The sequence below is a fragment of the Rattus norvegicus genome, chromosome 10 (assembly GCF_036323735.1).
Source record: "Rattus norvegicus strain BN/NHsdMcwi chromosome 10, GRCr8, whole genome shotgun sequence".
NCBI classification, from domain to species: domain Eukaryota; kingdom Metazoa; phylum Chordata; class Mammalia; order Rodentia; family Muridae; genus Rattus; species Rattus norvegicus.
The window spans coordinates 53,304,609-53,330,000 of NC_086028.1; the positions used below are offsets into that span (position 1 = coordinate 53,304,609).

Sequence of the window (25,392 nt, forward strand, 5' to 3'; positions counted from 1 at the left end):
AGAGAGCCAGGTGTGGAGAGCAGCCGGCCCATCGTCCTGTAGGTCAAAGGAGGGCAAAGCTAGGTGGTAAAGCATGAAATGGCTTTTTGTTCCCCCTGGCATGTATGCATCTCACATGCCAGCCTGACATATCAGTCATAGAGGCTTGAGCAGGGAGCGAAGTTCTAGTTATAAATACAGACCACAAGGGGCCACACAGGAGAAGGGCTGAGTGATGAATTTGTTTGTTCAGTTGTTAACAAAGGTCCAAGCACTTCTTTGTGGTCCTTTCACTGCAGAGCCTGCGCTTGGAAATTTTTACCAAGATCTTTGTGTGTTTTTTCTCCCTCTTCCTTTCCCAGCTCCTCTTCACACACACACACACACACACACACACACACACACACACACACACACACGCCCCCCTGTGATAACATCAAGTAGAAAATAATGCTGTTTCCCCCACCCCCTAGATTATAAAGGCACATTAGGCTGATAGGTTCCCCTGGCTCCTTGATACATCTTCAGACCTGTTTCTTGTATTAGAGACATTTACATAGAAGCGGGTCTTTGTAATTGCAGTTTAAATATTCAGTGTGGCTGATCCTCATTAGAATTCAAAATAGAACCTTGTCTGAGTCTGAGGAGAGAGCCAATTGTGAAAGGCCAGACTAGGAGTTCTCAATGACTGGAGCCCTGCTTCTCGAGCACATTGACCATTACGTAATGTTGTCTAAGCACAGCCATTGTGATGTTATCGTTCCTGTGTTGCTGCAGCTGATAATCAGCCCTGCTGACCTTGCACAGCCACTATCCCCACCTGGAACCACTGGATCTACCTGCAGCTCCCCTGGAGGTGCAGCGGGGTCATGGGCACAAGAAGTGTAGTCCAGAATGGGTGGCCCCCACTTGCAGCCTGGGTGAATAGGAGAGTCATTTGCCCCTCTGTATCTCTCTTTTGTGCTCTTTTTTTTCCTTTTTTCTTTTTTCTTTTTTTTCTTTTTTGTTTTTTTCAGAGCTGGGGACTGAACCCAGGGCCTTGCGCTTGCTAGGCAAGCGCTCTACCACTGAGCCAAATTCCCAACCCCTCCTTTTTTCTTTTTAAAACGAAGATAGCAAAGACAAATGGACATCTGTTACTAAACTTTAGACTGAGAAGTGCCTCAAACTCTAAAACTTCCAGACTGCAGAAATCTCATCCCTGGGCTCAGGTGATGAGTTGCTGTCAAAATGCAGTCGTACCCAAACAGTTGTGCCAAATTACCTCAGGTTGTGTGCATACAGTGTATGTGGAACAAGTGGATTTTGTGTTTAGACTTGCTTCCTTTCCTCACAAGAGCTCATTATGTTTATGTAAATTATTTTAAAATACAAAAGCATAGCAAAAATCTGAAACACGTCTGGTCCCAAGCAGCTTGGATAAGGGATGGGGTGTTCCGGCCACAGTAATATACCTGGTTACTCTGGTGATGTGAGGAAGGTCATGCAGGTGCCATGGTAGTCAGTACTAGTTAGTTCTCAGGATCAGCTATGTTAACCTGGTGACTTAAGTTGGTTGGTGATATAGGTAAGACTTGGAGGCACATACCCTTTTGAAACCAGCACAGAAAAGCCTTTAAGAAGAGCAAATTATATATATTATACTATATTATTAGTATATATTATAGAACGATATTATATAGAGATAACTGTAGATCATGAAGTTAGCATCTTCTTTGAATTAAAAAGAGGTTTGTCTTGCTTACTCCCTCCCCAACCCTCGCTTGGTCTGCTCCTCATTTTTCTTGATTCTTTTCCTCATGCCATTACATCTCCCCTTCCTGTGGGCAGCCAACAGTGGGCAACTTCGGGAACCCAACAGGTCTGCTTTGCAGACCCAAGTTTGCCTGAATGCCCAGGCCCGTGTCTTTAGCTCCCAGCCAGTCTTTCATGATGCCCCAACAGCACCTTGTCTCTGTCCCTGACCCATGGACGCGAATTCTTCCCTACAGCTAACTCTGTTTCTTCTTCATCTTCTTTTTCTGTTTCTAAGTAAAGTCTCATGCAGTCCACTGGCTTAGGACTTGCTGTTGTAGCTGAGGATGACCTGGAACTCCCAATCCTCCCACTTTGGCCACCTGAGCCCTTAGATGATAGGCATACTCCACCACTCCCACCTTCCTGTTTGCCAGGCTCCCCACGCCTTTCAACCCTTCATTTGCTTCAGAACCAGAGAGCAGAATCCTGCCTGAGGTAGGCAGCTGAGACTAGCCAGCGGTGGTGTGGAGAGCAGAGCAGACTGCTTCCAAGTGGAGGGAAGCCAGGGGCTGCTGGGTCATCTGGGTTTGACACTGTTGTTTCAGTTTTTTGTTTGTTCGTTTGTTTTTCTTTTTCCAGACAGGGTTTCTCTGTGTAGCCTTGGCTGTCCTGAAACTCACTCTGTAGACCAGAACCACTTGCCTCTAACCTGGTTTCTGGGATTCAAGGTGTGTGCCATCCCATCCAAAGACTGCACATGGACAGACCCATGGCTCCAACTGCATGTGTAGCAGAGCATGGCCTTGTTGGGCATCAGTAGGAGGAGAAGCCCTTGGTCTTGCCAAGGCTCAATGCCCCAGTATAAGGAAATGTCAGGGCAGGAAGGCTAGAAGGAGTGGATGGGATAGGGGGTTTAGGGACAGGAAACTAGGAAAGGGGATAACTTTTGAAATGTAAATAAAGAATATCCAATAAAAAAAAGAGTGGGTACCATCCACCTGCCTTGGGTTACTGGTTGCTGGGATTAAGGGTGTGTGCCACCACTGCCTAGCCGTTGTTCTTAAAGAGAAACCTGAAGTCTGGGTCCTTAAATGAAGTTACCCAGTATGTTAGTGTTGACAAGAAATTGACACTTAAAAGGCACCTTGTATCCCAAATAAAGTGGACTCATGTGGCCCTTTGGGATCTCTCTCACATATGTGATTAGCCCCTCAGCCCACTCTGTCCAGCTTGGCTCGCTCTCCATCACTTCCTGTTCTCGTCCTGCTCTGTCACATTTAAGTGAAAATAACCAAGGCACTGAAGTCTCTCATTTGATATAGAAAAATCTACATAATATTGACATTGCTAGTGGCCACTGCCTTGGGACTTTAGTATATTAATTTAGCATCCACCCAGCAATTGGAATTGCAAAATAAATAAGACAGATTCTACTCCTTAAGGAGTTCTTTTATATGTAATCTGTTTTCATTCAATTTCAAACTATTGCACACCTTTCTAGAATAGTCTAGGGGAAAAAAATCACCAAGGAAATAATAGGAAGTAGTAAACTGATATATTAAACAAATAGGAAACCTGCCTGTTTAACCCAAGAGAATGGCCTGGCACTCTGCTGTGTTCATGGGTATTGCTTGGTAGTCATTCAGGGACTAACTGGTCAACTCAGAAGTTCCCTGTTCTTGGCCCTCACATACTCTACATTGAAGTTTGTGTAATGCACGTTAATTATTGTCGTCAGAATGCCCTTTATATGTGACCATATCGCTGTTGTCTGCCTGGTTTTAGGGGGAGCCTATTTCTTTTCTCACGGCATTTATTTGGGGAATGAGATCAGGAGGAGCACTAAGTTCAAATGCCAATGCTGCAACTGAATCCAGGCAAACTAAGCCCTTGAGAGAAGCACAGAATTGGAAAACCTTTGCCTAATAGGAGGTGATTGATAGAGGCTGACAGCCCCAGAGCTGTCAGAGGCCATGACCGCCTCACAAGCCTCCGTGCATCTCAGGGTCTACTGGAGGAGGCACTGACTTTTGCTATCATCAGAGAGTCAGACTTGACCACAAATACAATCATTTCTAGATTATTGTTTTTGCTCAGTGCGGTGCAGAATGATAAGGCATTCTTCCTAAGAGCAATTTCTGCTCGTACTGAATACTAATCGCACTGTACAGGCCTTGATTGTGACATTACCGATAAGTGCATCCGTGTGTGTCCTCTGGTGATCTGTGTGGAGCAGTTCATCTGCTTTCCCTGAGGGAGCAGCTCCTCCTGGGTAGGGTGAGAACTGTCCGCAGTGCTGGGACCGAATGTGCCTTCTGCTGAGGCAGAACTGGTGGGAGGAAGAGGCCTTTGCTAGCCGAGCCTAACCTTTTCTGAGTTCCTCACGCTCCACCAACGTGTTGACTGTCTTTTATATTTGTAAACCGAAATAAATTGGATTCTAGTTGTGGCTGGAATTACCGAAGCTGGAGAAAGCTTGAGGGGCCCCAGGAACCACTTCTCCTTTTCATATGTAAAATCAGCTAAGTGCTCATTGTTTCATGCAATCCAGTAATTTTTCTTTTCCACATTCCTCCATGAAGAGAATCAAGCTGCCCACTCCTCCCCTGCACATATCCCCACCCCCATCCCGGCCCGTGACTAGGCTCTCTTGGGTTAGCCTTTTCTGCTGGGCGGCCACTGCTATGTTTGTTGTGTTTGTAAGGAAAATCATACGCATTGAGTAATAAGAAAGATTGGGAAGTTTTGGTGGGCTTAATATGTGTTAGGACAGGGAAGCAAAGGGCTGGATATGGGCTGCTCCCTTGGGCTCTGCATTCATAACTGGAGATTCCTTTGCTTTGCCTCTCCAGTTGGCACAATGGCCCTTAGACGACGATTGTTAGCTACATGTCTGAATGTGACCTGGAAGAAATTCCCAGGATGGTAGCATTGGATGCAAGTCCCCGTGCCTCTTCTCTAAAGTGTGTAACTGTAGATGAGTCAAAGGGTAGCTGTGCATCACTAAGGCACGGTCATTCACAAGGGTCACCCTCTTTCTGCATTACTCAGTAGGAGATGCTCGCCTGCATCCATTGTTCTCTTGGCTGCTTAGTGCGTAGCACTCTTGCCTGGTGTGTGCTCACAGAGTGTGTGCTCACAGAGGGAAGTGCGCGTGTAACATTAGCTGCTCCATTGCTTAGGAAGAACAACAAGCATTGTCAAGTGAAGTTAAATAGAAACGAAATTAAAGCGGCCACAGCAGCAAACAACAGCGTTATGTTCGTTGTATTTAGAGAGTTTAACAATGAATGCATCACCACCTTAATTTGCAGCTCTGCACAGAGCATCTCTGCCTGCCACACTCATTGTTGTGCCGAGCACCGAGCACCGAGCCTCAGAGGAAGCAGCTCCATCGAAGGTCGTGCCTGAGGCTCAGTGACAAAGACCTGTGGCTCAGCTGCACCCACAATGAAATAGATGCCCTCTCGAGACTGTGTGTGAATAAAGTAAGGAGCGTTTGGGAAGTGTCAGGAAATCTGTACAAGTTAAAAATAAATAGGGACTGGAGATGGGGCTCCATAGTAGAACACTTGCCTGGCTTCTGCAGAGCCCTAGGCACCATCTCCAGCCCTAGAAGAAATGAAGGAAGAGAGAAAAAAGAGGAGAGAGAGGGAGGGTGAGGGAGAAGAGTGGGAGGAAGGGAAGGAAGGGGGGTAAAATCGATGCCTCGCCTTTACTAGGCCCTTTTGAAACGCAGTTTTGTAAGCCCTGGTATTAGCTTTTAAATAACTGGACTCCAGATGTTGTTGCATTAGTAAAGCTTTCGATCGGCTCTGGGGATCCATTAGTTGGCTCCATCAACACCCTGGCAGTGAACTGGTATCTATTTTTTGGCTCACCTTTGTTTTCTACTTCAGAGTCAGGCAGAAATGACAATTTCCAGTCAGTGAACCATGCTAAATTCCTTGGAATAACTGATTTGTGGTTCATTTAAAATCACTATTGGTTTTCTCTGCCTGTGAGCCTGAATACTGAGGCCAATTTCTCCAGATTAGCAGCAAATTGATCTTTAGGTCAGATGTGGGTGTCATCTGGGTCTGGGTCTGTGGCACAAGCCTCCCCCACAGCAGCACCACATCTCTCGCCCCCCAGTGCTGACGTGCCTCCGTAGGACATGTGGCTTGAGAGAGCACCTGACTACTGAATGACCCCAAATAGTCTTTGACTCCAGATAGCCCATGTTCCTTTTAGCCCTTAAAGTAGTAATTCCTTTAGAAGCAACTTTTGTGCAGTTGTAGTTTTTTTTGAAAGAACAGATAGTATTTATTGCAAAAAAAAAAAGGCATCTAATGTGTTTATCATTTTGCTGACTTTTTATGTGATACAAAGGAAATGAAAAAGTCCGTTTTAGACAATGAGTCGATACGGAGGCGATGGTGGCCCACCAGTGAGAATGTACTTACTGTCACCCAGCTGTGTCCTTGTGGATGATGGGATGGTAAATTTTATGCCGTATAGATTTACCACAACAAAGTGCTTATTGAACAATGAATAAGTAACCTGCTGTTCACGGCTCCATGAAATTACGACACAGCTGGAATGCAACATTTCTGAAGTTCCTGGACGTCTGACACAGTGCAGTGCGCACGTCGCTGCTGCGCCCATGGGTTTAATGTAGCAAATAGGATCTTTATTATATCTATTTGTATTTGCTTAAACAAATAGAAATAGGAACAAAGAGAATTGTAAACACTCAAAGGTCATCTTCAGTGTACATGCAAGTAGAGGAAGAATTCTTACTGTTGCTCCCCATTAGCCATTTTGTGAGGAAGCCTAGAGTGGAGTCTCATGTTGTTTGGTCTGCAATGGCTTTTTATCCTATGACCTCTGACATTACCCTTGTCTGACCTCAGTCACGTTGACTCCTCTTGGTGTATTCTGTATATCCTGTGAATTTAAAACACCTTTTAATCCTCACTATTCCAACTGCCATCTAAGAATCAGGGACATGCCTTTCCTTTTCCTAGGGTGGCAGTAAGAAGTCTGCCTTACTTTAGCATTGAGCCTTTTGCCTCTTTTTGGGGTTTTGGGATGGGGTCTCACATAGCCCTGGCTGACCTCAGATTTGCTATGTCGCCAAGGCTGACCTTGAACTCCTGGGATTAATCTGTTGTTTCACAGACTATTTCTTAGGTTAAACTTACAGTTCTTCTAAAATGTACTTTGTTTTTTTCCTTCCCTCTCCTCCAACACCCATGTTTCTAGTTCTGTTCTTCTTACTATAAACCTGATTTGAACTGTCGCCCGTGGCTCTTCTCGTACTCTTTCTTAAGCTGTGTCTGGCTTTTTTTTTTCCCCCCCGTAGTTTATGATGGCTCCAGTCAGCTTGATGCTCATCACGAACTTAGATTTTTTTCTCTCTCCTCATGAGATTGCCTTTTTGCTAGAAGGTGCATAAATAGCAGGCTTTGGCAAATCTTTATCGTCTTTTTTAGAAGTTCATAGGGTGTATTTTCATTATATCCACTGCCTCTTCCCCACTTCCAGCCCCTCTCATGCCCCTCAGATCCATGTCCTCTGTAATGATCATGGTTTTAGTATGTCTGTGAAACCTACTACGTCCAGCTAGTGCTGCCTGCATGTGCTTGGGTATAGACTGAACACTTGGGCATAGACAACCCATCGGTGTGCTTGACCCTGAAGAAAACTGGTTCTCCCTCACTAGGCCACCATGACTAGCTATAGCTCTTCAGCTAGCAGCAGGGCCATGAGACCCTTCCCTGCCCCCCCCCCTGCCATGTAGGAACATCAACTGGTGTGGTCTTGTACAGGCATTGCTAAGTGTTCATGGATGCAATATCCGGGTCCTCTGGTTCTAACAGTCTTCCGCAACGTGGTGGGTACAGGGATTGTGTCATAGATGTCCTATTTGGGGGTAGACAGTCTACCTTCTCTTATCCTCTGCACCCTGATCACATTTGATCTCTGTAATTGTCCCATCTGCTCTATGCAAATGCAAATGCAGGGGCATTAGCTGCGTTTGTCTGTGGGTTTAAGGATAAGCGCTAGGAAGACGGGTAGAAACAATATCAGTTAGCAGAACAGAAGTAGTAGGTTCCCTCTAGGGTTATAACCTCTCCAGGTAGGGGCTTTTGATTAGCTTTATAGTACCAAACATGAGTTCCCTCCATGATTGAATGAGTCTTAAGTCCAACCAGGCAGCTGTTGGTTCTCCCCAAAATATTAGTGCCACCATTACACTATTGAGATGTCTTGTGTGTCCCATAGTAAGGGTTTTATAACTTTACAACTAGCTAGGACTGTGGGTAACTTTTCTCCCTTGGCAACTTGCCTAACATCTTCTGATAACTATGAACACCAGTACCAGAGAGGAGGCGTCCAGGTCAGTACCCAACCAATCCTTCCAAGCCCCTAACTAAAATGTGTGGTTTCTTCAGCAACAGGATGAACAAGTAGGCATATTGGAGGCCAGAAGAAAACTTTTAGGAGCTGTTTTTTCTTCCATTGTGGATATCAGAGATCGAACTCGGGTCTCAAGATGGCAAAGCACGTGTTTTGCCTGCTGAGCCATCTTGCTAGCCTGGCAAATTTTTCATGAGGAAAACAAAGAGGGGCCTCTGGGGCTGTAAATACTAAAAACCAAACAAAGCCATATTTGTAAGCACTTTGTAAAGTGGAAACTGCCTGTAATGCAATATTCTATCTGGAGGATAGGCGAGCCAACTGCAGGAACCACTTCTGATTCTCGTCAAGCTGAGCATTACTTGGTTTGGACAAATAGAGTCAGTTTGTTAAAGATGAACCAACTAGTTAAAGAGGTAGAGGAGGGGGGTACACTTACTGATTTTACTAGTAGCATCACACAAAATGGACCCAATAGTATTTCAAATTCTGTTTCTAACACTCATGTCAAAGCCCAATCACAAGTGTAGCTTTGCTACTGGTAGGAAACCTGTCCGGCTCCTAAGGACAAAAAGAAATAAGGAGTCTTTGATGAATCTGTGCTTGGAGATTTGAGGTTATCTGTCCAGTTTACCTTCCCAGGACCACTGTGCTTACCTTGAGGGTCGTGACTTTCACAAATGTTAATATCTTGTTTTCCTTGTTGAAAGTTAGGAGCCCAAGTTCCTATGAGAGTATGCTAGACACAAACCTAGCCAGGTCCCTGAGCCAACAGCCCTGAAGCACTAGTAGCCCTGGAGGGAGCCAGTTTGGTGAGCCCTGGATTAGACCACATGGGCTAACTTGATGGAGACAGAGTTGCCCATTCCCAGACCACATCTCCAGCTCTGTGGGTAGGGACTCTTCCATGGATTTTCTGTGCTCCCCTTTCTTCTCTTTCTAGCTCCCCCTCTATTTCCTGTTTTCTTTCTGTTCTATCTTTGCTATCTTTCTCTGTTCATCAACTCAGTCATGATTACATGTCTAGAAGGTCTCACACCTGAGCTCCATCCCACCCTCCCAGCCAACACCCATAAAATGCTACCATTCCCTGGTTTGTTTTGTCTGTCCCAGACAGTCAGTGTCTCTCCCTGATGTGTTGCAGAACATGGAGCCATCTGGAAGTATGGCATAGGCTATAACAGCACAGGAATAGTCCCCAAAAGTACATTTAAGAAGCGTCACTGTGTATCTTTATGGTACACTCTGTACCTTAGTTTTGAAAACAACTGTGTGCAAGTGTGTCTTAAAGAAAGTTTTGCTATGTAGCACAAGCTAGCCTTGAATTTGAGATCCTCCTGCCTCAGTGCCTTTTAGGCCTGGGCACCATGCCCATCTTTCTGCTATGCACTTTAAACTGTTTTAGTCTGTGAGTTAATACCTAGTGATGTGGCATAACTATACAGGCCTGAAAAATTAATGACCTAACAGCCAACTCAGAGAGCCATCGTATCAGAGAGAGAGGGAGAGAGAGAGAGAGAGAGAGAGAGAGAGAGAGAGAGAGAGGTGTACATTTAGTAATTCTAGCAATGTGAAAACTATTTTCATTTTTAATTTTCAAAATTAAAGCATAATCATCTCCCCCTTTCTTCCTCCACTCCTTTCCACACACCTCCCGACTTGCTCTCTCTTTCTCAAATTCAAGGCCTCTGTTTTTTCAATTGTTGTTGCATATATATGTATTCCTAAATGAGGGAGTGGGAGGAGAAAGGTGAAGTTTCCCCCAAATGAGTTCACTTTGGGAAGCAGCTGCCACGTTGAGGGGAAGGCCAGCTACTCTGTGGCCTTCCCAGGATTGCTATCCAGACAGAACCGTTAGCACTTGGGATGGGCTCCTCGACCCATGCTTTGCCTCTGCATCTGGACTCTCGGAGGGGCCACAGACAGCCTGCAGGGCTACTCATAGAAGCAGACAGGGAAATGCAGGACGTTTCCTCCTCTTCCTGTGCCAGCTGTCAGGGAGCCTGCAAAAGCAAGCTGCAGCCACCAAGCCCCAGTGTGAGGGAGCAGTGGAGAACAGGTGCTGAGCAGGAGACCATGGGCAGCGCCTGACACACGTACTTCGAAGTGATAGGGATGGAGACTCTGCAGAGTTTCCACAGAACCCCAGCTGCTGGATGTCTCTGATACTCCTTTCCCAGTTACTAGGTTCTTCACAGAGCTCTTGAATAGTAGGAGAGGATTCCATGCCATGTTCTAAAGGACCCTTCGGTTTGGAACTGTTAGTCAAGTCTTGCCAAGCACTCTAAGTTTAAGAAAACCTCGAGGATCAGATGGTCTCTAACAGAGCAAGCAGCATATTCACCTTGAACTAATCGCAGGGATGACACTATTTCCACTGTTGCCAAATGGACCTGCCACCTAAACTTTAAATAGCTGCAGATCCCTGCAAGGAGCAAGGGTTGAACTTAGTGACCTGCAATCAGATTGACTTCCATACATCAGCCATTTCCTGTCTTCCTCTTTGCGGGGGAGAAAAAAACGTGAGAAGCATTCTTTGGTCGGAAAGCCATAAATGGAAAGAGCCTCCGGCTACCTCCCTGCAGTTTCACAGATTGGAGCATAGACCTGAAGAACTGCTCCATCAAGTGAAATTAAAAGACAGGCGGGGATGTGCAAAAACTAGTAGATCAATACAAGATCCAGACCTTGTCCAAGGAATAATCATGAAATGACACGAGTACTAAGGACAGAGTAACGGTTTTGAGAGAGCTCACTTAACAACTAGTTTAAGAAATGGGGCTGAAAGGTTCTTGAACATGGTGCATTGATGAATACCCCCAATCCCAGGATCAAGAATTTGAGTCCATGTGCCAGTGAGAAGGATCATTAGTTAAAAATGTCCACCCCCAAGCCTGACAACCACCAGGACCCATGCAGTTGAAAGAGAGCCAACTCCCACAAGTTGTCCTCCAACCTACACATGTGCACTGCGGCATGCACAAGTGTGAGGGTGAGGATGCACAGACATACGCGTGTGCACACACACACACACACACACTAATTAAAGTGTAAGAATGATTTGAGGCTAGCCTGGGCAATATAGCAAAACCCTCCCACAAAATAGCAACCACAAGAAACTTTCACCCCATAGCCCAACCTAACTCCCCGCAGGCTTCCCGGGTAGGTCTGGGAGAGCATGTCTGTCTATCAAAGGATCTGATACCAACATCTCAGCAGAAACACTGGGCAGCCATGCAATGAAGGGGAAAGTAACCCTAGAAAGATCTGGGCACCGGGAAACTAGAGGGAGAAATAGCGCTAACTCCAGGATGATGGCAGTGGGAGACCCTGCAGCAGACTGAGACAGACCAGGCAGGAGTAGCGCTGGCAGAGGGAGGCGCAGTGCCTCCTGCCTGTAAGGCCAGCACTCAAGTGGTGGAGGCAGGAAGCTCAGGAGTTCAAAGTCAGCCAGAGCTACGTGAGACCCAGGACAGAACAGAACAAAACAACAAAAAGACTGAGGGGGAGTAGATCAGTATGCTTCCCTGCATGAAACATTTCACTAAAAGCTGTGGGAGGGTGTGAGATTAAGTAAGAGTGAATCCAAAGAACTGCAAAAGTGAGGCAATTAATAACTCCAGGAAAACAAAAAGCAAAACAAATCAGCAATCACGAAAGCCCATTGTCAGGTTTAGAGCAGTTGGTGGAAGAAAAGTAGTGATGCTAGGCTTGGGATAGAGCTCCATGGCAGAATGCCTGCCTGGCTTGACTGAAACCCCGGGTTAAAACCCAAGAACTATAGGTCATCTGTATTATATCTATGTTGATTTTTAAAAATGCATCCAAAATTCCACATCTCCATGAAGGATCAATTCGTTAGCCTAAGGACAGGGAGAAACTCTTCCTGTCAGCTAAGGAATTCAAAAGAACGATATTTTCAAGATCACCTTTTGGACTGGAGAGATGGCCTAGCAGTTAAGAGCACTTACTGCTTCTCTAGACATGCTAAGTTCAGTACACCAGCCTTGGTGCAGGGCAGCTCACAGCAACCTGTAACTACAGTTCCAGGGTGGCCTGATGCCTTCGCCTTCCATGGACGCCTGCACTCGCTTGCGTGTTCCCACACACATAATTAATGTGTTAAATTAAATATATATTTGTAAAAGTCACCTTTTCCCAGGTATAGTCGCATGCAGCTCTAGCCCTGGCCACTCAGTAGGTTGAGCAGGAGAATTATGTGAGCCTATATGAGTTTGAAACCAACCTAGACGAAATAGTAAAACCCCATCTCAAAAGATGAAAAGACAGAAAGAGTAAAGTCACAAGTAAGGGGTTTTGGGAAACAGGGATACTGAGCCTCAAGGTGTCTCCCCGTGAGTTATTAATTACAAAGAGAAAAAAAAAATGCTTGTGCAAAGTTATGGAACAGCAAGACCTGCAGGTGGAACCGGCAGCCAGAAGTTCCAGCCTGAGTACAGTGGGAGTTGATACATCACCTCTCTATTCTTTTTAATGCCAAAATTATTAACTTGAACAAAGAGAGTCCTCAAGAGCAGTTCAAACTGAGGACAGTCTGAGAGACATGGACCATCAGTGGTCATGAAGAAAACGTAAGGATGACTATAGATGCGTGACTATGAAAGGCTGTGTCTGGGGTTGGGGATTTAGCTCAGTGGTAGAGCGCTTACCTAGGAAGTGCAAGGCCCTGGGTTCGGTCCCCAGCTCCGAAAAAAAGAACCAAAAAAAAAAAAAAAAAAAAAAAAGAAAAGAAAAAAAGAAAGGCTGTGTCTGCTCAGTGTGCTTGGGATTTTCATTGGATTCTGGGTTTAAGAACATACACAGCGCTGGAATGCAAAGTCAGAAGCTTCTGAGTTAAAGGCCAGTCCCTGTTTCAGAGAAATCCTGGGGGGTAGCTCAATGGTAGAGCACTTAACTGGCATGTACAAGGAAGGTCCTGGGTTTGAAATGCAGGCCCTCCAATAATAATAATGGCATGTATCTATTAACAATGACAAGGGAATAAAAGTACCCAACTAATAGCACACTAATGGGTAGGTGAAGAGTGTTCGAATGTGGACTGTGTATTAGGCAGTGTATCAGCGGTTGGCTCTAAAGAAACTGTCAGATATGACAGAGGTACTGTGATTATGATGCCATTTAGGTATGTGCCCTAATGCTCAGTTGATGTCGCCTACAGTCACCTGAGGAGGGAATCTCCAGGCTGAGGTCTAGGGGCCCGTGGGTGGAGAGGGTTGGCTTCATTATTAATTGATGCAGGAGGGCCCAGCCTACTGTGGGCGGTACCATCCCCAGGCAGGTGGACTGCATGAGAAGCTTGTAGAAGGTGATCCAGTGAATGAGCCAGCAAGCAGCATTCCTCTGTGGTTTCTGCTTCAGTTCCTGCCTGCCTTCCCTTGGTAGTGGGCTGTGTCCTGGGAGTTTAAACAAAAACAAGCCCTTCCCTCCCCTACATCGCTTGTGATCATGGTGCTTATAGCAACAACAGGAAGCAAACTAGAACAGTGTGTTGCCCAAGGCATCATGTCTTTGTATCTTGCTTTCCAAAGTTGAAGCATACTGCACAGGCAGAGAAAATTAATGTTAATCATTTATTTATTGAATATATTAATTATTTATCAATTAGCCTAAGTTATCCTGTATTATACTGTCTTTTCCAGAGGTTTGAAATCTTTCAAAATAGACTTGGAAAAGGAAATTGCACAAACATAGACAATGAAGTTTCTTATAGGTTCATGTCTTAGTTTTAGTGCCTTTCCTAAAAGAAGGACAATGTCTAGTGACACTCCTAGGTGTGGCTCTGATAAACCCTTTCCTATCTGACCTTCAACCGCAGGAAGTCTTTAAAGACAGGCATAATTTTGGTGAGAGCAAGGCAAGGTAAAAGGGCTAAACACTCCACACAGGGATCTCCAGGCCTCAGGACTGAGGAAAGCAACCCTGACTGACATCTCTCTGGGCTCTTCTCAGAAGTGCTTCCTCAAGAAGCCATGGGCCAGAGAGACAACAAATAAACTGCTTGCTGCCTGATGACTTTAGTTCCATCTCTAGGGCCCCAACCTGATAGAATGAGAAAACCAACATCCACAAATTGTCCTTTGGATTTTACACGTGGGATGTGGCATGCATGATCCTAGACCTCTCCCCACTACACACACATAAAGAAAGGATAAATCAGTGTAAAATTTTGCATTACAGGGTCACAAGTAGACCAGGCTAGCCTCAAACTCATCGAGATCCTATATGTCTCTGCCTCCCTATTGCTGGGACTAGAGGTATGCGTTACCACACCTGGCATAAGAATCTTTTTTTAAAAAAAGAAGCCAAATCGAAGGCAGGCTCACAGAAACACTTTAGTTGTAGTTCTTGCTGGTCTTGAACCTTAGTTTAGGGTTTTGTTTTGTTTTAGTTTTCAAGACAGGGTTTCTCTGTGTAATAGCCCTCCCTGTCTTGTGTCTCGGAACTCACTTTGTAGACAGGCTGGACTCAAACTCACAGAGATCCATCTGCCTCTGCCTCCCAAGCCACCACCACCTGGCTCTGTGTAGGTCTTTATCTTTGACGTCATAGGTGGGAAGCTTTGCATGGTCAGCTTCTTCTAGAGCAAGCATGCCAAGAGCAGAGATCAGATCTTGGGATTGTGATGCTGAGAAGCTGGCCCAAGACAGCTTGATTGGACTTCCTTGAAAGGCACTAAATAACACAAAAAAGGGTTTTCTGTCTAAGCTTTTCAAAAAGACTTGTCAGCCAGGAAGATGACATCTGAATAGGGATAGAAAGTGTACTGTGAATGGGATGGCTACACTGCGCTTGCATTTGAGTCCCTTATTCAATACTCACATGCCTGGGGACAGTAATAGAAACATCATCTGTCACAATAAATTCCTCTGTCTTGGCAGCTCACAGCCCCTTACAATGTAGCTGCCAGTGTTCTTTCCACAGGAGGTTTAACACGTACCATATACTGGAATACTATTCAACCATAAAAAGGACTGAATGATAGCTCCTACATTCTCTGATCCGTTAAAGAAGCCACATGCAAACAACTCCACGTATTGCACAGCTTCCTGGGTCTGCAAAGTCCGGAACTGGATAAGCTGTTGGCACAGGGACACATGGTAATTACCGAGGCTAGGCAGTGGGATGCTGAGGAAAATGCTGCTTCATGGCTGTGAGCTTTCCTCTGGGAAGGGTGTGAGAAGAAAGCTCTGGAATAGTAGTGACTACTGTAAACATTGTAAATCCATGAATTCAGACTCTTAGACCATAATTTTTGTAGCATGCGCTTTATTACAATTAAAAAAAAAACCCAGAAATCTTCTATCCATCCATAACTGGTTTTCCAAAACAAGGACCAATTTTCCTAAATAGTACTTCTTCCAGGCTCCATGGTACCAAGCAGCATAAGCAGACTGGAAAGACTAGAAGAGGAAAATTGTCACATAGGGTGGTGTGGGCTGTCACAGGGGGCAACAGAGTAGCACAGGGCCCTTGGCTAATTCTTTTACTACTCAGTGATATAAATTGATGTTGGGGGCACATCCCACTTTGAAGCTGCTAGCAAGGGGGAGTTCCTCTGAATGTGCCCCTCCATAAGCTGGCATAACCTGGTCAAGGGAGCACATCAGCCCTGAAGCCCTGTAGCCCTTCCTATGGTGTTGCCTCCTGTCAGCAAGTTAGAGGCTCTAGGAGGTTTGTTCATTCCTGAACTCTCGTTTTCTTAGTTTGGTCCTCCCTCCCCCAAATACTGTATTAGCATGAATGTGAAGCCTGCTGTAAGGCCTTCATAGGTTAGAAGCACCCCCATTCATTGAGCATTCAGTTGCCTTTCAGAATAGTGACCAGATGGGTTTGAGGTGAGGGATTCGTGGTCCTGCTTGCTAAACTTTTTCTTTCTGTGGTTACTCTCAGAAGTTCTTAATTTTCTGTGACACACCGGCATTGGAGATTGAGGTTAAATGGCAGAGATTGATGGATGGCAGAGTGCTGTGTGCTACTGCGGTGATCCACAGTTGAGCCAAGGGCAGACACAGGGGAGGGGAGAGTGGGCATGGAGACCAAGGTGAAAGAAGGGCGATTCAGACGTGAGAGTGAGTGACCACTTGCGTGGCATGCAGGAGAGAGGTTGAGAAGGTCAGAAGTGAGGGAGGTACTGAGAAGCAGAGAAAGCTTCCGGGAATACCCCATGTTCCTACATGGAATCTGCCTTTCTATGTAAACCACTTCCCTTTTCTTCAAACTGAGGGGCCACCAAATCTGTTCCTCAAAATAATGGTGGGGAAGTTGGTGGAGATGGAGGAAGAGAATTTCTTGTGCACTGTTGGTGGGAATGTGTGTTGTGGCACATGCTAGGGAGAAGTAGGGAGGTTCCTCAAAGAAACAGACAAACCCCAGCAGCCCCACTGCCCTGCTGAAGAGACAGCGCCACTCCCGTGGTGGCTACAGCATCCTTAGCAGGAGACAGACAGGGAAGCAACCTAAGTTTCCATCAGGGATACACAATTTCAGCCACAGTGGAATACTATCCAGCCTTTAAGATGAAAGCAATTTTGTCATTTATGAATCTGGAGGTAGTTATCGATCACAGGTTAGACACAGATAAATACTGCGTGAAGTCACTTAGCAAGGAAACCTGAAAAAGATAAACTTGTGGAAGTGGAAAGTTAAATGGTAGTTACTGGAGGCTGAGTTCCTAGGATAGGGAGATGGTCATGTTTAGTAAAAGTCTCAGACAGGCAAATGGGTAATTTTTAAGATTTTTATGATCACAGCAGAGTGACCATAGGTAAAAATAGTGTGTGTTTCACACTGCTGAAAGGGTAAGAGCTATTTGTAAGCACACGGTATCTTATTGTTAATGACAGTCACTTAATTGCACAACGGAACACCAGAATTTCTTTCTCCTATCTCTGGGACTTTGCATCCCTTGGCACACATCTCCCTGACCCTTTGCATCCCAGGGCTTTCTCATTTTTAATATTAAGTCTCTTAAGACCAGGAATGATATCTTATACCTTTAATCCTTAGGAGACAGAGGTAGGAGAATTCCTTTGAGTTCTAGGCTAGCCTGGTCTACATATCAAGTTCCAGGACAGCTAAAACTACAAAGAGACTCTGTCTCAAAACGACGACGACGACGACGACGACGACGACGACGACGACGACGACACTTACTATCTTAATTGGTAGAGCACTTGCCTAGCACAGGCGAAGACCTGGGTTCAGTCTTCAATACTACATAAACCCCCAACTATAAACAATATAAACATAAACCCCAACTATGGTGGTGAATATCTGTCATCCCAGCACTTGGGAAGAAGAAAGAGGCAGAATTAGACAATTAGAGTTACCCTTGGCTACATGTTGAGTTTGAGGACAGTCCTAGTGTATAAGAGACTCTGTCTTCAGTGTGTAGTCCCTCCTCTTCCCTCTTCTTCCCCTCCTTCCTCCCTTTCTTCCTCCTCTTCCTTCTTTACTTTCATAGGATTTCATTGTTTAGCCCAGGCTGGTTTGGCATTTCCCTGCCTTGGCCTCCTATGTGCTGGGATTGTGGGCGTGAACCACCTCACCTGGTTCTAATACTAAATTTAGCCTCATGCTTTTCATAAAAGAACCCAAGTCAAGCCGCCGAGGTGGAAGCAGGGGTAGAAGGGAAGCTTATTCTTCAGGAGAGGAGGGCTGGGCAGGAGGAAGTTGCTGGTTGATAGAACAGCAAGAACAGACTGAGAATCCTGGGAGCAGCCTTTGCCAGGGTGGGGTGTCTCTGTTCCCAGCTGGGATCTGTACTTCCCCTTCCCCTCTGCCACTGTGACATCCGTCACCACCATGCCTGCCACCCGGATCTGATGGCAGAATTTATAGCAATGTTCTGGAAAAGTGGAAAGGGCTTGGGGTGGGTGGGGTGCAAGGTTCCCAGAACCAGTTGTGAAGCGATAAATCAAGGCCCGGGATTATTCTGGCATCTTTCACTTTTGGATTCTTTACAGAAGTTGTGAGAGGCGTGAATATATGGGGATGGGGGTTGTTGGAATGTTCTGGTTATTTCAGATTCAGGGCTCCACATGAGTTTTTGATAGGTGACAATTGAAAGAACAACCATAATCCTTATCATCTGATTTTATTTCCCCTTGATAAACTTAGTCCATCTACCATTCCAGGACTCAGACTTGAGTTGTTGAGGGCACTCAGAGTGACAGTGCTGTTGGGTTCCTAAGCCTGTGCACTGAAGGACTGACTCTCCACCCTCCCTCCCTATCTTCCTTCCAAAATGCTCTTCCCCCCACCCTGCCCCCACTGACCACACATACACACCCTGCTCTGCACTTGGGGATTAAATACCATGGGGCTTTTCACAGACAACTGAACCACACCCCAACCCCTCTACCATACCTTGTCCAGAACACAGGCTTTCTGGGTTTTATGGTCCATAACATCCGTAGGCATCTGCATTTCGTGCTCACAAATCCTCTCCCTCTCTCCCCAGCCCTCAGCTGTCCTGCCACTCAGAGCACCTTTTATCTGTCCATCCCTCTGTAGATCACTCTGTCATTTCCTGGCACTCAGCAAGTGTAAACTAAATTCATCATCTGTAGCGTGTCGCCCAGCTATCATAAGCATACCACACATGCTTGTGAACAGAACAAAAGCCAGTCTGCTGCAGTGTTTGTGTTGGGCACCACCTTTCTTCAAGTCGGTATTTCTTTCCCTTGAGCTTTCTTCCCTCTCCCTCCAGAGGCCCCACTTGCACCCTGTCATCCTCGTGTGCACCGAGCTGCACCTCACTGGGTGGGTCCTCAGAGTCATCTTTCTCTTTGGGTCTTAGATACAGTCACTCACATGATCGCCTGAAACAGAGGTGTTATTTTAATAAGAGATTGGCAGCCAACTTTCCATAGCTCCATGCTGTCTCTAGAACACACACCCATAGCCCTAGGCTCTGGGTCTGAGGCTCCAACCAAACCTGTTATTTCTGCTCGTCCAAACCTCGCTTGCTTCTTTCTGCTCTTCAGCATTTGTTCACAACCCCTAGACTGTCCTCGGAGTCCACTGAAGGATTTGTGTAGCTAATACCCCATCTTCCTGCTGTGCCTTTCTGAAATAGGCTTCCTCTCTGAGCCCAGGCTTGCCTAACTCACTTTGTTACCCAGGCTGGCCTGCCTGCCAAGTGCTGGGATTATATTGGAACACCTAACACATTGGTTTATGAAGGACATGGGAATGAAAGGCTCTGTGGGACTGGAGCCACACTCCCTCCCTGCGTTCACAGGGGCAGCTATGCAGAGAAGAATGGGAATATCCAGCCTAGAAGCCTGCCCCTTGCCACAGGGCGAGTTGAGGGTGTCAGTGTGGACCCAGCACTCCAGGTTCTTCTGGTGTTTTAGACAGACAGAAAGCATCAGTTCTTCACTTTAGGTTCTCACCTTATACCACCAGAAGTCAGCTCTTTACCATTTCAGCTTAAAGGTCACTTGTGGGTGTTGTGGATATGAAGCAGTAGTGCAGTCAGTGTGCAAAGGGCAAACAGAGAAGAAATCTACAGTCGGGGTGAGTTTGGGATTGGTAAAGACTTTCTGAAAACCCAGGGATGGAACGCACACCCTGTGAACTGGAGTTAGGAGAGAGGAGATGTGCACTAGCCTCACTTCCTTTTCACAGATGAACTTGGTAATACCCCCCATTAATTAAGTAATGTGGCCAGATTTCTTTAATATACATCTTCCTTTTACAAAACAATGTTCAGCAAGACAAAATTAAACAGAATTTTACCAGGTTGACATTAAAGAGCAAGTGTGTTTAGTACAGCTATTAAATGGTGAGAGAGGCCGTGTGCTGGGAACATCACAGGCCTTGTGAAGAGTGAGTGGAGGTCACAGGCAGGAATGAAGCGGCTGCCCCTTTGATGGGCTGAGAACAGGAGGAACTGGCCGGGCAGGTGTGCCTCGTGCTCCCACACAGGTGCAGATTCCAAATGGGCGATTATTTATTATATCTGGGTTTCTGTGGCAGTCGTCTATCATCCACTCATTCCATTTCTGCTGGCTCCCTTCAGTGACACCGTGCTGCAGGGGAGGATCCCGGGGGGCTTCAGCCGAAGGGTCCCACCTCCAGCTCTAAGCCACAAGAACACGTGATAGAATACAGAACATAGAATAGAGTTTTGTGATTCCTCGGGGTCCAGTAGGAAATGCTAACCATAGCAACAGGAGCAGGCAGCTTTGGGAGGGTTCACAGCATCTCTCCGGGCCCTGAATCAACTCTGTGGGACAGTTGATTCCAGTCTTGTTTCATATGTATCAGAAAAGCTAAGTGCACGTCACTGGCTATAGACAGGAGGCTTTTTGAGCATACGCCAGTTGAACAAGAGGTGATCCAGGATGAATGTCTTCTTTGCGTGTTTTCTTGTTTGTTTCTGGAAGCTTATTGATTAGTACATTGATTGTGAATGAGCTGCAAAGAGTGTTTATTTTTTGTTTTTTGTTTGTTTGGTTTTTTTTTTTTTTTTGGTTTTTTGGTTTTGTTTTTTTTTTTTTTTTTTTAGACATCATGGCCTCATGTACCCAAGGCTAGTCTAGAATTTAATAGGTAGCCAAGCTAGCCTTGAACTCCAGACCCCCCTGCCCCTGTCTCACAAGTGCTATTACAGACGCCACCACAATACCTGGCAGGAAGAAGAAGTTCAAACACTATCACTCTAGCTTTGAAATGGTGCCAAGGTTGAATGCATTTGGTATCAAGTGAGGACTCATGAGACAGCGGCAGCCTCTGGAGACTGTGTGTGTGATCGTGTGCAGGACTTTCTGGTTTTGGTACTCATCTGGTATGCTAGTGTCTAGGACCCGCATACAGAGAAATCAATTCAGGGAGCCCTGGGCCGTGAAGCTAGAGTCTACTCAATACCCGCTCATGGTCCTTAGTCTTTGAAACTTCTTCTTGTATCAAATGGGCTCTTTTAAAAATCACATTTATTTAAGAAAGTGTGCATGCATACACGTGTGTGTGTGTGCATGTGTACGTAGATACACATGTGTTATGTGGTAGACTTCCTGAGGAGATATAGTATACATATCTTCTTATCCTAGAAAGGGAGCTCACAATAACTGGCACACCAAAATCAAACTCGATGAGCTGATGAGTTAGTGGGGTTCCTACTTACAAGAGCAGAAATGTCCCAAAGACAGCTCTATCAGCAAAGCCCGCCACAGACAGCATGGGGGACACAGCTCACCAAAGCTGAGGACCCAGAGCCTACCGCACAGCTTGCGGTCAGCTCAGTACGTCAGAGTGCCCTTTCTAGGTGGTTCTCGGTCGGTATGAACCTCTTCCAGGCAGCTCGATGGCTCCGTTTCCTGGAGGCCGCTCAGCTTCTCCGAGAATGACTCTCAGTCGGCCATAGTTGTTTATTCTTGAGGAAGGGCCTTTGGTCACTTTCGGAGCCTTTCTGAAGCCATTGAGTTGTTAACTTCCTGACTTAAGGATGGTTCCCTGGATTACCTCCCCCCTAGAAAAGGAGTTCTCAACCTGTGGGTTGCTGGGACTCCTTTGGTGGTGGTGGGAGGGGTCGTCAAATGATCCTTTCACTGCGGTCACATATCAGATAGCCTGTATACCCATTATTTACATTACGATTCAAAACAGTAGCAAAACTAGAGTTATGAAGTAGCAATAAAATAATTTTATGGTTGGGGATCACCACAGCACTAAGAAATGTATTAAAAGGTCCCAGCATCAGGAAGGTTAAGAACCACTGCCCTAGAACTTCCTGATTTTTCACCTCCTTATAAACACCCTGCTGTTTGACTTTCCCTTTATGTCCTGTGACTTCCTAAGTTTCCCTCCAGGATAGAAGGCCTTAACTCCAGAGGAAACTACAGAACAGCATGCCACGGTACACATGGGCAGTTAGTTCTCTCCTCCGTCTGTGTGGGTTGCAGGGATAGACAGAATTCAGGTGGTCATGGCAAGTACCTTTATTCACTGAGCTATCTTGGTTAGCCCTTTGAGAACTCCTCTTTGAAGAGCTGTGGTTAGTAAAGGAAGGAGAAGGTAATAAACAAACATGAGTGCAGGACAGAGGGATGCTAGGGCCATGTTGAGTGGTCCACACAAAGTAATGCAGGAGCCAGAAGTCAGTTCATCTCCAGCCACTCTTGCCTGGAGGCTTATGAATTAGTAAAGAGCAGGTGAGAGTTGGAGTAAGCATGGCATTTCAGGGTAAGGGAGCAAAGCACAGAGGCAGGAAAGGGGATAACAGAGTTACTCCCAAGCTTGGACCCCTTCAGGAGATACAGGTCACCCTAGGACCAGCAAGATGGCTTAGCGAGTAAAGGCTGTTGCTGGACAAGCCCAAGAAGCTGTGTTTAATCCCTCTAATAATGGAAGAAGCAATCCAGTATCTCAAAGATACTACATACATACATACATACATACATACACACACACACACACACACACACACGCATGCACGCACACACAGCAAAGCAAAGAAACAACCACCCCACCCTTAGCAGTTTCCACTAATAACTGGGTCTCGTCCTACACCTGGTCTCAGCTTTCCTCCCTCGCTCCTACCACACTGTACCCTTGGCCCCCAGGACTAGGATGGGCCTTCAAAGGTAGTCACCAGCCCACCTCCATGTCTCTCTACCCCTATCCGTTTTCTAGTCTTCATTTCCCTTTGTGGGCCATTTGCCTCTGACCAGCTCAGACACAGCCTCTGAGCACCTTGTATGAGTGCAGACTCTGGTCAGTAAGTGTGGAAGGGCTCATGGATAGGAGGAGTGGCTCCTGCTGATTCATGGAATGGACATGAAGCAGCAGTTCCCTCCATGGGCCACATACCAGAATGACCCAGAGAGCTAAACAAATGACAAACCTGGATTCCCCCTTGCCATAAATATTGGTTGAATTGTTTTGGGGTATAGAGACCTGGGGTTCTCATTCAGGGTAAATCACTACTACACTAGACTTCTTCCTTGGTTCCCCACTTCTGTATCATGACAGACAGCTATAGGATCTATCCTATGATGTACTGACTTACAGGTGCCTATTACCTGTGACCTTTGCTGAGACACTTCACTATGTCTCATGTGGTTCTTTTATTTTGTGTTCATTCATTCATTCATTCATTCATTCATTCAAGAAAAGTTTAACAACCCTTTGTTATGTGCTATATACTGTCCAGGGTGCAGAAGACACGAATCAGTCCTGAAGGTGGAGTAGCACACTACACACTTGTACTTAAGAAGCAGAGTCCAAAGGATCAGGAGTTCAAGGCCAACTTTGACTCAAAACAAGCAAACGAGACCCGAACCCTAGGTAGAAGACCCCATCAGCTAGCACAGCACCTGGCATGGTATCCCTTGAGCCAAGGGAACTGAAAGAAAGATGGTAGGAGTGGACAGAAATTGTCACCGAAACACTTTGAACACTGGATGTGGGTATGACACTGAGGTGGGTGCCAATTTATTCAAAGTCATCAGATCAGACAATCAAGCATTTGGAAGGAGTGGCAGCCACTGGAGGAGAGAAAGTTGCTTAACATCCATGCCCACAAGCTAGTGGAGTGCATAGACTAAAAACAGCAGGGAAGCGGCTTTCCAAAGTATCCCCTGAGCAGGACTGATGGGTGGAACTGATGGTGACATCTCTTACTTATCTTCAAAGTATCCGATGTTCTCTCTATAGGACTTATGCAGACTTCCCTCGCTAGAGTCTTCTAAAATTTTGATTTGTATTTATGAATATATTTGTTTGCATGTTTGTTTGTATAGCACGTAAGTCCAAGTATTCCTGAGGCCAGAAGAAGGCATCAGAAACCTTGGAACTGGAGCTGCCTGAGGTCAGTGCTGGGAACCAAACCCAGGTCCTCTGCAAGAGCAGCAAGTGGTCTTACTGAGCTATCTCTTCAGTCTACTTTTATATAAAATACATTCACATGGTCCTTCAAGATGGGTAAAGGTGTTTGCCAGCAGGCCTGACCACCTGAGTTCAATCCCTGGAGCCTATATGGTGGAAGGAGACAACTGTTCCCACAGGCTGTCCTTTAACCACCACATTCAAGCTGTGGCATACAAGTTCAGTGAATGAATGAATGAATGAATGAATGAATGAATGAATGAAAAAGTATACTCATGCATTACTTAAACCTATCTCTTCCCAATAACATTTAAGTTTGTTAACTGAATTCTCTCAACATCGAGGACTTTGGAAGACTTTAACCTTGATATTCAGAGAGAAATTATCATACTTGAATCATGACACAGACTTTGAAAAATGAAGAGCAAGGAACTTAAGTCAGGATGGGATAGAGGGTATGGCTTACTTGGCAAGATGGTTCCTTAGCATCTTCAAGGCCCTGAAATTTTTTGGTTTGGTTTTTTTTTTTTTAAATATTTATCTATTTATTTCATGTATGTGTATATGCTGTTGCTGTCTTCAGACACACCAGAAGAGGGTATCAGATCCCCATTACAGATGGTTGTGAGTCACCATGTGGTTGCTGGGAATTGAACTCAGGATCTTTAGAAGAGCAGTCAGTGCTCTTAACCACTGAGCCACCTCTCCAGCCCAGCCCTGACTTTAGAGGGTAGAGGAATAAGGAGCAAGAGATGTGCCCAGTAGGAAGTCAAGGCAGCATGCAGCAAGGAAGCAGAGCTGAGGTGGGAAGAGAGCAGTTATGCTCCCGGATTGAGTAGGGTAGACCATTGTTAGCTATCCTCCTGTCCTGGTGCTGGATGTGCATTGAGTAAATCAGAACTTTTCTCTGAAATATGATGAGACCTTTTTCTTTCATAACTTGAGCAGAGTTTATATGCAAGGAAACAGCTCTCCTCCCCCAACATCTTTTTTTTTTAAAGATTACTTTTGTTTTATATGTATAAGTATTTTGTCTGTACACACACACAAACACACACACACACACACACACACACACACACACACACGCGTACACTATGGTTCCCACAGTTACATATGTGAATGACCGTATGTGGTGCTGGGAATCAAACCTGGCTCCTCTGGAAGGGGTGTGTGTGTCCTTAGATGCCAGAACAAGGCTTTAGATCTCCTGGCTAAAGTCGCAGTTGTCTATGAGCGCAGTGGCTGGCGCCCTCGCTCAAGCTGCAGGAAGCGCAGCAAGCTCTTGACTGCGGGGACAGCTCTCCAGCTCTCCAGCCCTTTGGGTTAATGTTTATACTCAAGGCTTTCTTTTTTAAAGTGGACATATTCCGTGGAATTGTAAGGTGTTTTTCTCGGGGCATGTTTGTAGAAACA

At 45.7% G+C, this 25,392-nt stretch overlaps 1 protein-coding gene across 11 annotated transcripts in view; it reads left to right on the top strand.

The window, feature by feature from the left end:
- Stx8 (syntaxin 8) overlaps window positions 1–25,392 on the top strand; it is a 239,341-nt gene that overhangs the window by 150,037 nt on the left and 63,912 nt on the right. For 3 of the 11 annotated variants that reach the window (XM_063269747.1, XM_063269748.1, XM_063269745.1), the window contains one exon: window positions 5,031–5,199. The exons of 6 other annotated variants lie outside the window; for them this stretch is intronic. In XM_063269747.1, coding sequence (XP_063125817.1) covers window positions 5,031–5,137 — 107 coding nt within the window. In that variant the 3' untranslated portion in view covers window positions 5,138–5,199. Of the gene's footprint in view, window positions 1–5,030; window positions 5,200–25,392 lie in introns of those variants that run through there. 2 more of the 11 variants (XM_063269743.1, XM_063269746.1) reach the window with 2 other exon arrangements.